Source organism: Lathamus discolor, chromosome 4 (assembly GCF_037157495.1).
Source record: "Lathamus discolor isolate bLatDis1 chromosome 4, bLatDis1.hap1, whole genome shotgun sequence".
Taxonomy (NCBI): domain Eukaryota; kingdom Metazoa; phylum Chordata; class Aves; order Psittaciformes; family Psittacidae; genus Lathamus; species Lathamus discolor.
Window position 1 is genome coordinate 41,119,080 of NC_088887.1, and position 17,335 is coordinate 41,136,414.

General features: G+C 35.5%; 1 protein-coding gene across 13 annotated transcripts in view; it reads left to right on the forward strand.

Moving 5' to 3' along the window:
* The window catches only part of DMD (dystrophin), a 1,176,091-nt gene that overhangs the window by 461,723 nt on the left and 697,033 nt on the right, over positions 1–17,335 (forward strand). For all 13 annotated transcript variants that reach the window (XM_065677219.1, XM_065677222.1, XM_065677220.1 and 10 more), the window contains 4 exons: positions 1,112–1,213; positions 1,314–1,421; positions 5,053–5,232; positions 10,928–11,103. In XM_065677219.1, coding sequence (XP_065533291.1) covers positions 1,112–1,213; positions 1,314–1,421; positions 5,053–5,232; positions 10,928–11,103 — 566 coding nt within the window. The remainder of the gene's footprint in view (positions 1–1,111; positions 1,214–1,313; positions 1,422–5,052; positions 5,233–10,927; positions 11,104–17,335) is intronic.

Below are 17,335 nucleotides of genomic sequence, written 5' to 3' on the forward strand. Positions count from 1 at the left end.
AATTTTACCTCTCATTTTCTAGGCAGTGCAAAATTAAATTCTTTCATTCCTGGTAGTAAATACAGTCTGAATATTAATCCCTTGCTTTTGAAATCTACCATTTGGATGCTACATTTTTTGCTAAAATTAAATTACAATCATATGAAAAATATGTAAAAATAGAGCATAATAAAATATCTAATTATAAGGGAGAATTATCAAGCAAATAAATATGAAAAATAAACTTTTTGTCAAAACATGCATTCGAAGTAGAGGGAAAAAAATAAGAATGCAGTAGTATAGAATATTTTGTAGATTTTATAGGGGGTTTTATTTGGAAGCAGGTGAATAATTAATCAGGGGTAATTAAATAATTGTAAATTGTTGCAATAGAAGTTTTATGGCATGTGACACCATCACAGCATTATTAAAGCTCATCTTCTGTCTTAGGCATTTTTTAATAAAGGCTAGTAGGAGATTAAAATAAAGTAATGCTTGTTTTCAACTAAAATAAGGGAGAGTTAACAAGGTAGTGTTTTGTGTAATTCTAAAATTTATATAGTAGCTTACGCTACAAATATGTGGGAAACCTCACTGAGATTATGCTGGTTAGCTTATAAGGTGAAGTTTTTTTAATGCAATATTTTAAAACAGTTAAGAACTTATATCAACCACACTGATGGTGCAATTTAAAAACAAGATATTTTGCTTTGATTACATCTTTAGGCCACTACAATCATGTTTCAAGTAATTATGTGTTTGGCATTGTGAAGTTTTGAAACTCAGGGTGTTTCTGAGTGTGTAGTATCAAGAGACTTAATAGAAAAATTAGTATTAAAATTCTCAGCTATTGGCTGTGTTGCTTTTCCTAGTCTCTCCATTATTCTTTTTTTTGTTTCAAATGGTGATAAGATCCATTTCAGTGTGGCATGCAACATGTTTTAAGGGCTTAAGACTGTAAAAAGTCAATTAGGAAAAAGTTTTCACAAAAATTTGTAATGCCATAGGAAAATCAGATTGCTTCATTAAAAAAACAAACAAACAACAACAACAACAACAACAACAACAACAACAACAACAAAAAAACGAAAAAAGCCCCACAAACATCTGTTGTGTGTTTCTTTTTTCCTAGCGCTTTGGAAACCGGTGGGCAGCCATCTGCAGATGGACAGAAGAACGATGGGTCCTTTTGCAAGATATTCTACGTAAATGGCAGCACTTTGCAGAAGAGCAAGTGAGTAGTTTTAACAGTTATTAAGTTTGCATGTCCTTCAAAAAATTGCACAAGGAAAGGCCTAACAGAAGCCTTTTAATTCTCTTCAATTTTTTTTCAGTGCCTTTTTGATGCATGGCTTACTGAGAAAGAGGATGCTGTGAGAGAAATTCATACAACTGGCTTTAAAGATCAAAATGAAATGCTGACCAGTCTACGCAAATTAGCTGTATGTATTTTTCATTCTCTTATTTTATGTTCAATTTTCTTATTTGTGAGTCTGACTGCATGTGACTTTCTCTCACTCTCAGTCAATATGGTTTAGCAGAATAGCTCTTTCATACTTTAAGAATGGACATTCTCATGTTGATGGATTAGGTTGGCCCATGGCGTTGCTGATAAAGGAGACAATCAATAAAGATATTTTCCTTGGCTGTCAGAAGTTTATGAGCTGAAGTAGCATTTGGGTGTCTTAAAAATATGTATACTTTTGCACTGAAGGTTTCTTTGTTGATACTATTGATGTATATATTGTGTGTGACTGATTATATATGTATATTTACGAAGACATATGCACATGACTAGGCACTTATCACAAAGCAAAGCCTTTTATGCATTCCTTGAACTTGAAAAAGCTACATATTCAAAAGCTGTGAAATGCTGACATTAGTATTACTTTACAACTATAATTCAACTGTGTTTTGGGATTCTGTTTACATATGCAAAATGTACCCTTTTCAACATGTCCTCTACCTCACTCTTCAAAAAATACTTCACTATGCATTGTGCACTCTTCAAAAAATACTTCACTATGCACTTTATGGAGGGAATGTGTCTGACTGGCCTAGAAAGTTGCTGTGCTGGTAGAGGTGGAAAACTTGTCACAGCCTAGACTTCAAAATACTTTTGTAGCATTAGGACATTTGTAAAGCAAATGGTACGGTGTGCACTATTTTTTTACATAGCGATGGCTGTTTATACATTTAGAGGAAAGGAAACACTCACGTCTGTGCTTTTGTTAAAAGAGGTAATTTATTATTGCTGTAAATAAGAACTTCTTTAGGAATATGTTTGAAGAGAACTATTATTATTTCTTGTCAAATGGTGGGGGGATGGAAGTGTCCTAGGCATTATTTCAAGACTTGATTTTACACTTTACATAGTAGAATTTTCAGGCATGAACAATTCTCAATTGATTATTAATTACTTGGTTATACAGTAGGCTCAACCTTAGATTTTTAAAAATAATTTTTGAATTTACGTCCTTCTCATCCTTCTGTTTTAAAACTAGAAACGTTTTTGCTTTTGGCCAATCTAAATACCATGATGTTTCTGAAGTTTAAGTAACTGACTTCTAAAATCTACTCTATTTCGTTCTCACATATACAAATATTAAAGTTGTGGGGGGTTTTTAATTAGAATTCTTACAGCTTGATTGTTTAAGTCTTACCTTGTAGGTGGTCCAAAATTAGTGGTAAATATCCTTGTTGATTTATGGAATGACAAGTTAATATTTGTTGATTTTTTTTTTTTTTTTCCAAAATTCAAAACCTAAAAGTATGGTTGTTAGCATAATCTTATTTATTGCCCACTAAATCAGAGTAGGATAATGAGAAATAAGAACAATCTTAAACTACCTTCTTATCTCTCACTTCTTCCCAGGCTCAACTTCACTCCTGACTTCTCTACCTCCTGCCATAGGTGTCACAGGGCAATAGAGAACGGGGGTTGCAGTCAGTTTATAACACTTTGTCTCTGCTGCAACTTCCTCTTCACACTGTTTCCCTGCTCCAGCATACGGTCCTACCCATGGAAGAGAGTTCTTCACGAACTGCTGCAGCATGGGTCCTTTCCACAGGGTGCAGTCCTTCAGGAAGACTGCTGCAGTCTGTGTCCCCTGTGGGATCACAACTCCTGCCAGCAAACCTGTTCTAGTGTGGGCTCCTCTCCGCAGCACCACAAGTCCTGCCAGGAGCCTGCTCCAGCACAGGTTCTCCATAGGGTCACAGCTTCTTTCAGGCACATCTACCTGCTCTGGTGTGGCGTCCTCCCTGGGCTGCGGGTGGATATCTATTCCACTGTGGACTTCCATGGGCTGCAGGGCACAGCTTAAATCACCATGGTCTGCACCATGAGCTGCAGGAGAATTTTGGCTCTGGCTCTTACAGCACCTTCTTCCTCTCCTTCCTCACTGACTTTGGTGTCTGCAGAGCTCTTTCTGTGACATTTTTTCTCACTCCTCTATCTCAAAGCTTCTGCACAGCAGGTTTTACCCTTTCTTGATGAAAGCATTACAGAAGCACCACTGGAGTCACTGGTGGGCTCAGCTGTGGGGGGCAGTAGGTCTATTTTGGAGCCATCTGGAATTGGTTCTATCCAATGTGGTGGTAGCCCCTGGTGTCTTTTCAAAGATGCTACAGTTGCAGCCCTCCTGCTACCAATATCTTGCCGTGTAAACCCAGTACTGCTGTCCCTCCTTTTCTCTCAGCTTTAGCAGTAACGTTTTCATTCTTTATTGAAATGAGTAGATAGAATGCATTTTTAATCAGTATAAAACTTCATGCAGTTCTAATGTTGTGTGGAAGTTGATATCAAATCAGTTAGATTTTTCTCTTCATTTATATGCTGTACCCAAAATATCTATTTGTAAGAATTTTTTTTCAGATAATCCTGTTTTTTGCAAGGAATTTTTTGTGTTTTAATGATCTCAAATGGCTTGTTTCAGAGGATTTCAGTAGTTGTATGTGAAAACTTTTCTCTTTTGTCATTAACTCTCTACTGGGATCTACTTAGTCTAAAGGTCATAAAAACTGTTTAGGCCTTAATACTTCGTGCATGTATTAGTACCGACTTCTTTTTCCCTCATGTTGATGGGTAGTTGCTCTAGTTCTAAAAATAGTTCTTTAAAACAGCTGTGCTTCATTTTGGTTTGTTGTTTTTTTTTTTTTTATTTTCCACCTATTGTTTATTCACTGTCACTATAATTGTCACTGTAATTCCTACACAAGGCAAAAAAAGGGTGACAGAGCATGAGTATGTGATGCATTGAGAATGTAGAATGTAAATTAACAGGCTGAGGTGAAATTTTACTGTCATTTATGGCACAGGTTTGTTAAGTTGTTTTCATGTCCGTGCCTAAGTTTTGCAAACTGTAAAATGAAGGTGATGGCATTCCTCTTTTTTGTAACATGTTGAGATTTACTGAAAAAGTACAAAAGTACAAAATAACTAGTAGAAGCACATTACCAATAAATAAGGAAACCACTTTACAATATTGAAATATTGGAGTTTACAGTATGCACTTGACATAAGTTATGACTGAGTTATTTGGTAATTTGGTAAAGCAAACAGTAAAATTTATTTTCTTGCCGATTTGTAAATTGTGCATTTTTTTGTTTATCAGCATTTTAGGTATTTTTTTTCCCCCAGTGAGTCTTAATACTCAATATATTACAAAGTACAACAAAACCTTAAATAATATTTTTGAAATGTTGATGTAGTTGTTAACATTAGTGCAGTTTTAAGGTTATTAATGTCACACAGCTGTTAGCTTTCTGATTTATGTTGCCACCTGAGGCATTCTGAGATGTCTGGTGTTGCTCCACCTGTCATGCTATATTGTTTTGTCAAGTGCAATGTGTTCATTCCAACATGTCAGCTCTGACAGCAGTTTTTACACTAACAACAGCATGGAAGTATAGGAATTTCCATGAAATACCCCTACCCATTTTCGGTGTTTATGATGCACTCTTTTGGAATTTTCTTCTAGGTTTGTTGGGTTGGTTTGGTTTGATTTCATTGGTTTGTTTGGGTTTTTATGTATAAATTATTGTTCTTCCTGCTGTTACTTTCTTTAACAGATCCTAAAAGGAGATCTAGAAATGAAAAGGCAAATGATGGGTAAGCTGAAGTCACTCAGCCAAGACCTCCTTGTAGCTGTGAAAAATAAAGCAGTGGCTCAAAAGCTGGAAAGTCGCCTTGAAAATATTGCCCAGCGCTGGGAGAGCCTTTTGCAGAAGGTGGAGAGCAACTCTAAACAGGTATGTTAAAACCATAATTTTGTCACTTCGTGGCAGTCAAATCCTTTGTTAGTCAAATGCTTGAAGTAGTGTTGGTGCTGTTTATCATATTGTTTTACTTTTTTTCTCTGCATGCTTGTTTAAGACGTGCTTTATTTTTAGGGCACCATAATACAACTGTAATACAACTTTCAAGAATTTCAAATATCGCTTTAGTTTTTGATCTCTTTATAGTGTTGATTAGTTTCTTGGTTTGTTAACTGTGGTTTCAGGGGTGACACAATCCTTAAAGTGAATACTCTTTCCAGTTATTTTTTTTTTAACCTCTAATAGTTGGTCACTTCAAATGTAATGTTTTTATGGCTGTCTCTGTGGAATAGCAGTTGGTCTGAAATTAGCGGAAGAACTATTTGCTAGTTAAAAAGAAATTATTTCTTTTCAGTAGTGAAAGTTTAAAATAGATTACTTTTTTACTTATTCTTATGTTTTGCTGATTTACAGGTTAAAAAGAGAGGCCATAAAAAGAGAAGATTTTTTTTTTGTGGAAAATAAAGAAATCAATCTATACATGTGGCCCAAATGTCAGTGAAAGAAGAATATAATTTCCTATTATTTTGCCCAGCTCCTTTATGTTAACCATAGCATATGTATAAAAAAAAAAAAATCAAGTTTTAAAGTTTCACATTTTTTAAATCAGATAACAAAAATCAGGGCTCTGGTGTTCTCTGGTGTAGTACCACAAAACATACCCATTTATTTTTTCAAGTCAACTGACAGCATCTTTTTGTTACTGTATTTAAACTCAAATCAGCTCACTTTTTTCTGTTCCATTATCTCATTGAGTTATTTCTGTGCAGTCATTGCATGACTGATGAAATGGATATTAGGACTTTTTAATGATAACATAAAGCAGAATGTCACTGCACACACCTCTGTCCTGTTCCTAGGGGGACTGTCATAGTTTGGACAGTTTGATTCAATTCCCTTGACTATACTGCAGTTTTTTGTTGCTATATACTAATCCTTCTACCAACTTCTGTTTGCCTAATTAAATGAAAGTTGCTATACTTCCTGTCATGATCCAAATACTTCTCAATAACCTTGCTTCCAACTCAAGCTTTAATCTTCTAGTTTGCTCTGTGATACAGTTTTTTGTGTAACTGAAGTTGGAAAAATCAGTTTGGGAGAACAGAAGAGGAGCAAATGGGGAAAGGGTACAATTTGCTTTCGTAACAGAAAGCAAAACTAGTATGTTCTACATAGCATTTATAACAATTGAAAATTAGATATAACAGTTGTGTATTTGCTGTAGGAAACCTGTTGTTTCCATATGGAGGAAAATCCAGAAATGTGTTTTGAATTTGGGATGAATAGGGTAACATGATTTGAAGAATTTAGTAAATCACTCCAAAGTGTTCAAGAGTTATTTAGATTGTTGATTGGTCTTAAAAGCAGATACTAGTTTTGAAAATGGAACTTAGGTTGCAGAAAAGATGAAGTGAGCAATCCTGAGGCCGTGCATCCATACATCATAGAGCAGCACAGGTGGGAGATGCTTCAGATTCCCCGAACAGTGTAACTGTCTTATAGCAGCACACTTTAGTTGATAAACTTTTCCTCCAAGGAGAAGATACTTCGCTTGGCACAGAGTTAGTGTGCTGTTGTGGGCATATTGCTTCACATTCCAGAGACATTGCACATTCTAGCTGAAAGATGATTTCTTAAGGCACTGTTATACAGTTTAGGTATATCCTAATTGGAAATTGGAAAAATGTGTGAAATACAATGTGTTTCACTAAAAACTATCAGAAAATGCACATTTTATTAACCAATCTTAGATATTTACTTCAAAATTGACTTTTGGTCAATGGTTTAGTAGGTGCACTTGGCAGTGCTAAGTTAATGGTTGTACTTGATGATCTTAAAGGTCCTTTCAAACCTGAATGATTCTATGATTAATAATTCTTATAGTACCTTCATAACTACATTTTTCTCATTAGTTATTTCTCTTCCCGCTCTACTAAAGTGTCACTGAATGATTAACTTGTTGAGAAAATAAGAAATTAAATGGAAGAGACAACCTCAGCCTCAGTTCAAAGCTGATTTTCCAGCTAGGCACAGGAGGCAGTTATACATCCCAAAGGAAAAGTAGAATGTGAGTCCTCCCACATTTAGCTGAATTCATTGCTGCTGAATTTAAGCATTAAATCAGAACTCATGGCTGAAGCTTCTGCTACAAATGAGTGGATGCCAAAGGGGAGGGGAGAAAGACCTCTAAAATCAGTTTGTCCTCATCATGAAAATGTCAACTTTCCTTCATTGACCACACAGTGAAATCAAGGACAAGGACAACTTGCTGAGACTAGTTGTGTAGCTTTTAGAAACTCTAAACCTACCTTTGGTGAGTTCATTATGCTTCACTAAATTGTACTGAAAACCTTCACAAACAGAAGAAAACACCATTCCTCATCTGAACTTCCCCACTCATACATTTCATCAAAAAACAGATGACAGCTCAAAAAGTAAGTGTTAAGAAAAATTATGAGTCTATCAGGATGGAGGGCACTTCCAAAGGCAATAATAAATGACAACATTAAAGGTAGGCTGCCATATAAAAGAGAAATAAAATGACATAAAACTACTGAAGTGCTATACACACATTGTACATACATTTGCTTGTAGGTGATGAAAAAGAAGATTTAAATTTGTCCACTCAAAAAAATGATGAGTTTTAACATGTTTTTAAGATGAGCTTGCTGATGTGAAACTGAAGGCAAGCATTGTATTTTGAAAGCCTTTTAATGTGCAGCTTTGTGAGTCACCTTAGTGCTTTCCATATGAATTTCTAGTGGGGTAAGGCCTAGTCTGCATCACCCCTTCTCAGATTCATATTTGCTTGTCAGGAACTGAGAGGGATGAGGAAATGATACTGTCATTATTGGGACCATCTTTGAATAATACACGAAACACACACTTCAGTGATTAGATTAGGTGGTGGGTTGGCCTGTTTTTTCGCCAAGAAAGCTATTAGAAGTTACTTCATTTCTTGTACCTACGTATATTTTTAAGGATTGTCCTTTACCCACTGAACTGTGTGCACTTTTTGTATGTGAACCAACTTCATCTTGCAGAGTTACATTACAGTGTAATTGTCAGTACCTTTTAGTCTTACCCAGTCTCTAATTAGAGTGATTATGAACTTCAAATTCACATCTCCGTTTTCCTTTTGAAGTATGTAGTATTTAACCTCCATTCTTGTTGATTAAGCATGAAAAATACTTCTTTACTGTTTTGACATGTAAATCATGACCCCCCCCACAGCATCATGACTTGACTGCTCTAAGCATATGGTAATTGCACTGCCTACTTTTGAAGCATAGCTCCCAATCACCAGCTGAAACTTACTCCTGTGTAATCGGTAGTACACTGCAGATGATTCCTACAGAGCCCTAGCTGTGGTTTATTCTCTTTTACACTTTCTTTAATGTAAATTGTGCCCTGGTGTTGATTGGCAAATGGAAACATGACAGTCTATGACCTCAAGATAAGAACTTTGTGAGAGGAAAGGGAAACTCTACCTAAAACTGCATATAAGGAGCAGGGAATTATTTGGAATGATCTTAGCAACAGAGTCAGCTCAGGAAAAGATTACATCAGGTGTTACCCTCAAATTTGACAGAACCACAGACATCAAAAGCTGTAATTTTCTTTTCCTTTCATCCCCTCCCTTACACAATTGAAAATGATGATATATTATTTTTATTAAATATTTTTTTATTAAAACTATATGTAAATGTTTACTTAATATTGTCATTGTTTCTGTGGATTAAGAGATCAGTCAATACATCCTGTGGACAGAACTCAACCAAGAGTATTAATACTTAATACTGTAGTGATCAAAAAGTCAAATGGGTGTTTTTCTTTTCCAAAGAATTTATGTAATTCATATGTTTAGCTACCTCCCTGCAGTTCACAAGCAGCTAATGCCAATTGACATAATCCAGAGATTTTATATAAAAAAAAAAAAAAAATTCTCCTCTGATTCTTAACTTTGTAGTCTACTGAGTAGTTCTGATTCTGCTTTGAAGACTGGACAGCTAGTCATTTCTATCTCAAAGCATATCCTTGAGCTGACTACTCTAAGTGAGAAAGACTGCCTAAGTGAAAAAGAGTGCCTAAGTAAGAAAGACAGTGGTAATGGTCTTCCATTGGCAGACTGAACAAAGATCAGGAAAACTTTTCTGTTTAGAAGACCATGTGAAAGATTTGGCAGTGTTGGCGTGAATTCAGGGTGGGTTTTATTTTTTTGGTTGGTTGATTTGGTTTGGTTTTTTTTTTTTTGTTGGCTTTTTTTTTTTTTTTTTTTGCCTTTACTGATGTCCCCTGTTGAGAAGAGGCTGGTTGCTAACAGTATACCCCTTTCCTTGTCAATCTATTCTTTTAAATATAAGCAAGCATCATGGGAAAGGTGTTGTAGTTAATTACCTGGTATGCCTCTTCTCCATTGTTTATAGAAACATTAATGTCTCAATAAAACTCATTTCTCTTACTGAATTTCTGGTGCAAGAAATAATAGATAATTTATGTATGCATATATAGTTTCATGGAGTTTTAGATACAGGCATTCTTCTCATTTAATTGGAAAGTTTTTCTAACTCTTGCCCATTGGCAATAAGCAAAGAAGCAGGGCTCTTCTGATGCACTGCTTTTTCTGCTCCTGATATAACTTGTTCCTTTTATTTTTCATTTCACTGCCCCTAAACTGTAATGTGATCATTGGAGCTGTAACTAGAGCATTTTGAGAAATGAGCCATCCTCTGACAGAACCGAAAAATGAAGTGACCTGTTTCTCATTAGTTAAGGGACTTAAGAACAGCTGCCCATGTTCAAGTGGGAAGTTTGTATTTTGGTGTTATATGGAAACAAATAATGGGCCATAGATATACAACCAGTATTTTTCAAACAGACATGAACAGAAAATATTTCTAAAAATTCCTTTTTTTTTTTTTTTTTTTAGTACATCTGAACTATATGAAGGGTTTGTTTTCATATTACTAAATGTATAGTTAAATGCATTAGATTGCCGGTTACAGTGTTACATATTATGTGTATTTGTATCTTTTATGACCCCTTAAATCAGAAAACATGCACTAAAAGGCCAATTAATTTGCATCAGTTTTATTCCATAATTAAAAAAAAAAATGTTAAGATTCCCTGACAGAAAGCTAGCTGCCCTTTTTTGCAAGTAGGTTGTGAGGAATTACATTCTGGTTTAAAAATTGTTATAAGTGGTAAAAGTAATAATTGGTTATTTAGTTCTATTACCATGCTTTTATTGCTTCTCAAGAAGTATATTTTCAGAGTGGAGGCAGAGTACCAGAAACAGTAACATTTTATGTATTTGCTGTTATTCATTACCCTCATTGAATTGACCATTCATTTCTTGTCTTCATTCATCAGGGCTTACAGGGAGACATAAGCTCATTCAGTTTAGGATCCTTTCTGATTTTGATACTGACTTCTGCAGATATCTTATTCACACAGCATGAGTTGGGTAAAACAATTTGGTTTGAGTTGCGTATAGGGTTATTTTTTTCTGAAGGTCAGCCTATGATCAGATAGGAGCTGTTTCTCATTATCTTCTATTGCTACTCTAAACAGTCTTTACTGAAGTATTTCAAGCGACGTGTGACCTCTGTTTTTATACTTCTCACAGATTTCACAGACTGTCACTACCACTCAGACATCAGTAACACAGACAACTGTAATGGAAACTGTAACTATGGTGACCACAAGAGAGCATATCCTGGTTAAGCATGCTAAAGAGGAGCTCCCACCACCTCCACCCCACAAAAAAAGGCAACTCCTTGTGGATTCAGAAATTAGGAAGAGGTGAGAATCATTAAGAGACAGAGAAAGAATACTGATAAGAGTTTGGATAAGAATGCAGAAAGTCATTTAACTGCAGTAGGTTGCCGTATACATTTTTGAGGTTATAATTGTATTTCTGTTCTCTATTAAAATATGGATTGATTGTTATCATACTTGGGATGAGTTATGGATATTTTTGTGCTTCTCATCCAACTATGTTGCAGTAAAAAATGTTGATAATTATACAAATAGCACTGTGATAGTAATTACAGTCAGTAGAAGTCCTTATGAATGGCATTGAGGGGCTTCCACTTGACTATAGTCTTGAAGCTTGAAGGAGTCGATGCATTCCATTAGTTCTCATCTTTATTAATTCTTTAAGCATTTTTTTTTATACTTATTACTAGTAATGGAGATATTGCCTGGTTTCTAAAATTCAAGTTGTGTTCTTTCTGGCTTGTGGGTCAGCATTAGAAATAACAGTTCTTCAGAGGCAGAATTAATAGTTGGTTAAACACGCAGTATCATTATTTTCAGATTTTTTTTTCCTGTGTGACTCAAGTGTGACAAGTGAGTTTAGACTAATAATTTTGAACACTTGTTAAAGTCATAAAAAAAATTGCTGATGAGTTTAAGTAGAATTGGCTCAAGCACTAAATTTCTGAATAAGATGCTAAGAAGCTGGGTTTTTTTATGTGCAAGAGTAAACCTATTTTAAGGCATGACCCCTGTCTTGAAAATATTTTAATTCTTTTTTTTGAAATTGACAAATTAAGAATTAAAATTCTGCTGGAATTTTAGTGTCTCAAATATTGGTATATTAGAATTTTTAACTTTTTCTTTCCAAGCTGGATGTTTTAGGAATGATCTTACTTGGCATAAATATAATGAATTGCAATGTGAGTCTACTATTACAAAATAAAGCATTATCTTAGTTAAAACTAAATGAACTATTTTTTAAAAGCTGTATTTTATGATACTTCAAGAAGTTTGTTGCTATAAATAGCTATGCAGTATTATAAAATTGGAGACGAACTTTCATCAGAAGTTCCTTTTTCAGCTACTAAGTACGTAATATTAGTCTCCGTTTTCCTTCTTGTTCATACTCCTTTGATTTGCCTTAATACTGAAGGTAAAATTAGTATTGTACAACAGACTACAGGCTTCTAGTCATCATGCGAGGAAACTGTGGAGGGCAGGAATTAGCTGGATTAAGAATTAGTTTATGTTCATCAGAAATATTTCATTTTATATAAACTGAGAATTTTAAAGCCTTAAAGAGTTTTAGTTGTTGTCTCTATAAGGCATTGCAGCTAGCAAGGTTATACATAAAATTGACAGATTCTTTTAGAGAAAAGAGGATATATTATCAAATTGAGCCTATGATTGCTTGCAGCTATATTATTGGCAGATCTGCTACTAAATTTTACAGAGTGTTAATGATTTTTTTACCATTGCATACTAGGTTTTGAGGGGTTTGATTCATGTTTTATGCTATCTAGAAGTTATTAATTCACCACTCAAGTTTTGTCTACCTTTTATTTAAGAGTCAAGATATGAACCTGGGAACAGTCCGTAGTTCTGTCTTTGAACAGAATTACTTTAGGTAGCTAAATAAATTATGATTTCTTATATATACTTAAGATCAGAATCCTTTTCGTTGCTGCACAGTTTAGATTTTCATTTTGATCAGGTAGGAAAGCAAGCTGAATTCTAGCAGGAAGAAGGTAGTCCATTGTTTAATACACTTTAATATGGTCTAGCTGGAATATTGCTTTGTGTGCAGGATTTACTAGATTTGTTTTAACAACACAGTCATAGCATCATAGGAGAATGAGATCAGTATGACTGTTCACTGAGTGGACACTGAGTGGACCTGCAATATGGTAATGTGGAAAGTAAATGACATTAGAAATGTCCACAGCTGTGCAGCAGGATGAATGATGATTATATTACCTGAAGGCAGCATTTTTCAATTTAGATATTTTTCTTGGCATTTCTAACTGAGCACCCAAAAACAGACTTATTTACCTTTCCTCTCTAGAAATTCCAAGTGGGTGTTCCATAGTGTGGGGGCCAGTCAATAAACAGCTTGAGAGAAAAAATTTGAGAGGAAACTTTGGGAAAGGAGTTTCAGCTTAGAATAATCATTGCTAGGCCTGCTTTTATTAAAACATAAAAATGCATTCTTAGAAACTAATACGTTTAACAGTATGCTGTTGTCTTTCTCTGTGCATGATCAATTTACAGGGAACATAAACATTATAATAGGGGAAAAAACCCTCATCTTAAGATTTGAGTGCTCAGCTAAAATGACTGTGGCATTGGTGACTAGACACCTCTTTTGTCAATGCTTTTTTTGCTGGGAGAACCCCATGACTGTATTGCCAGTCAGTTATTTTCTGGGTCATTGCTGGCTGCAAGATCTTTTAGTTTTTTTTGTGTATATTTAGTTGTACTTACACCCAAGGACAAACAAAGCCACAGTACTGCGTAGCTTTTGGGGTTTGAAATTAACTAAGAGATATGGCTTAGGTTTTGCGCATTTAAAAACCACAGCAATTATTGAATGCTTGCCAGAAACTTCTGAAAGTGCATAACCAGATCATTTAGGCCTCTTCAGTTATGGTACAACATGCTGCATGTTCTTGCCTATTATTTTTAGGGATGGGGGGATAGGCACATTGAGGGTTAGGGCTTTTTTGAGGTAGTGAATAATGTTTCTTTCATCTGTTCTCAAGCTTTAGTCAACATTGTTGCTGAAAAGGAGTATACCTGAAATAAGTGTATGAGGTTCTGTTGCCACATGTTGTGAAAGATTTGTGCTCCAGGTTGCTTTCCTGTGATCCGAGTGTTTCAGACTAGAGGATGTTTTAAAGATGCACTGCACCTATAGTGTGAATTGTTAGGTGCTTAGTTTTAAGGTGGAAGGAAGAGGAGTTGTGAATATCATGGTAGCAGTCTGTGTAACAGTATGGTCCCCAGCTACTTAGTTGAAGAGAAATACTGGGTGGCTAAGACTGAAACATCAAGCTCTCTAGAGTGCTTTTTATTTTACATTTCCAAATGCTTTGGAAGTATTTAGAAGTATGAGAGTCTCCATTTATACTGAAGAAATTGAGGAGAACCAGTTCGACTTGTGGACCAGTAGCATACACAGGAGTGAATGTTACATTTCCATTGCTCCAATTCACTGTGGCATAAATACATGGGAAAGAAGTTGAGATTTTTCTTGCCTCCTACAGCAACATTTTACCATAAGTCGTGCAAAACTGAGATAAGATAAAGAAGATAAAGATGGCTTCCTCCCCTCCCACCCCCACCCCCCCCCCCCCCAAAAAAAAAAAGTTTTCTAAATCTACCTCAAAAGTAATGCTTCATAAAGTCAGAATAATTCAGTCATGTGCTAAGTTCTGTTGCTAGGAAATCACCTTTTCTCAAGGAATTAATTTGAAGCGGAGAAGGGAAAAATACTTGAAGCTGTATAATAAAGGTCTTGAAAGTATGTGTTAGGCATTAGGACTAGAGATAAATGTAACAAAGCTACAGTTTTAGGATGAAAAAAATAATATATATGGGAAAAATGGTTGCAAGGTAACATTTCATGGTATTTACATACTGTGGGTAAAACAGGTCAGTCGTGTAGCATAGAAAAATCAGTAAATTGTTCTGTTCACAGGTTTTTAAATAGCAAACATGTTAGAGCTGCTTAACATTTAATTTAAACATATTTGTAATATTAATGTTCCTGAAATAACATCCAAGGATACCTTTCTTTGCTCTTTAGTAAATAACTTTGTACATGCTTCCTAATGTTTCTAAGGTGAGTGTATTTGTCGTAACATTATTATGGATATAATATCAATGTTCAGATTTGAAAGAGACTTTATGCTTTTTAGGAGAAAAGCATGTTAAAGTAGGATAGTTGCTCCATCTAGTGTTTTTTTTTTTAGTAAGTGTTAATTTTTTGAAAAGAGAGTAGCCTTCATTTCTTAAAAAAATAATGTATTTGGATTCTAATGCTTGGTTTCTTAGAAAAATCTGGATTTTTTGTAGAAAAATATGTAAAAGGAAGAATAATCATGACTTATTCAAAGTGGGGTTTCAATAGCTATTCTTTCAATACTAGCAGGAGCTAGCAGAGTGTATAGAGAGGGCTTTAAATTAGGTTTGAAGGGAAAAGGGGATAACACCAGCCTCTCTAATAATGAGTCAGTGTGTAGCATGCTGCTGTTGTAGTCCAGCTCCACAGGACAACTTAAATGCATTTGTTCTGATGCCCGCAGCATGGGGCAACAAACAGGAGGAGCTGGAAGCCATTTTGCAGCAAGGAAATCGTGACATAATCACCATCATAGGAATGCGATGGAATGATTCGCATCATTGAAATGCTGCGGTGGATAGCTAACGGGCTCTTCAGAAGGGATAGACAAGGAAAAAGAGGTGGTGGAGTTGTGTTGTATGTTAGGGAGTATGTCAACTGACATTGAACTCAATGCTGTGAATGAGAAGGCTGAATGTTTTGGGGGTGAAGATCAGGGGGAAGGCCAACCAACCAGTTATCCTGGTAAGAGTCCTTTAAAGACCACACGACCAGGATGAAGATACAGATTAAGTGTTCTTCAAACAACTCGGAGAAGTTTTATGATTGCTTGTCCTTTTTCTCATGGAAGTCTTCAACCTACCAGATGTCTGGTGGTAGTATAATACAGCAGAAAAGAAACAATCCAGGAGGTTCTTGGAGGGTGTGGAAGATACCACACACTTCCCAACCCACTGAGCCAACTGGGGGAGTTGGTGGTTAGATTTGCTGTTTGCAAACAAAGGACTGGTGGGTGATGTGATGGTTGGTGGCCATCTTGGGCAAGGTGATCATGAAATGATTGAATTTTCAGTCCTTGGTGAAGTCAGGGAGAAGGTCAGCAAAGCCTCCACCTCAGATTTCCAGAGGGCTGACTTTGGCCTGTTTAGGACACCAGTTGGCAAAATTCCTTGGGAAACATTAGTAAAGGACAAAGGGGTCCAGGAAGGCTGTACACACTCTTCAAGAATGATATCCTTAAGGCACAAGAACTGTTACATAGTGGCCTCCAGAAAGTATATGCCACCTATATGCCGTTGTAGTAGGACTTGAGTATCATACTCTGCTGGGTATTCAGGTTAGAAATTCCATGCAAAGAAATAGGAAAACAAAATGCAACTAAGTTACGAAATGCCTTAATGGAGAGGTTTATCATGTATATAATCAAGAAAAGGAAGGGAAATTTAGAACAAGGAATCAGTTTTGAACAAGTACGTGTGGTGACCTTCTCAGTAGAGAATTTTGAATGGGAATCTGAAGTGGGCATATGTCTTAATAAGATCCAGAAAATAAATTGGTGGGGGACTTATGTGAAAATTTGAATGGCGTGGATTAAAAATGTGAAGATGGATATTCAGACATGCTCTGCAATAAAATGAGACTGTATTTGAACTCAGTGACATGTGCTGGCCTATAGAGGGAGGGTGGTGAGTGCAGTAAAATATAGTCTTTCTCTTGTAGACTAGCAGAAGGAAAGACTAATTTGAAAACTAACTATGAATGTGGCATAAAGAATAAATCCTCACTGTAGATTGAGATTTTAGGTGGGGAGCAAGCTAATGTGCATGTTAAATTAGGAAATTATTTGTAGTAACTCTCTCAAGAGATTTGGTTTTAGTGTCTTCCATGGATCTATTTTAACAAATTCTACATGCACTCAACTTTATTGGGTCAGAAAGGTAATATTACATTACTTTTTATGTCAACAGTATTTTTGTACTTGGGAGATTTAAAAAATGATTGATCCTTTGATATCAATCTAGAGTTAATATAGTTTGTAACTGCAGCTATGCTTAGAAAGATGTCCAATCATCCCAGCGGAATGATTAAATGCCATATTCTACCTGTATTTCCTGGTTTTATACAAACTGAAAAAATATCTTTATATTAAGGATATTTTTGTTCTGCAAAAAAAGCTACTTTGAATTATCTTTAATGTCTTTTAATCCTTTTCTGCCCTTTTTGGGGTAGGAGACTTTGTGGAGTTATATTTATTTCCAGAAGAAACTACAAGTGATGGAGACCAGCTCTGTTGTATCATAGAATCATATTGTAGGAAAGAATAGTTTGAGTTGGAAGTGACCTTAAAGACCTGTGGCTAATACTTTCCACCATCTGATGAATCTCTTGACTGTGGGACATCTTCCTGATTATTTTGTTGTTTTATCAAAA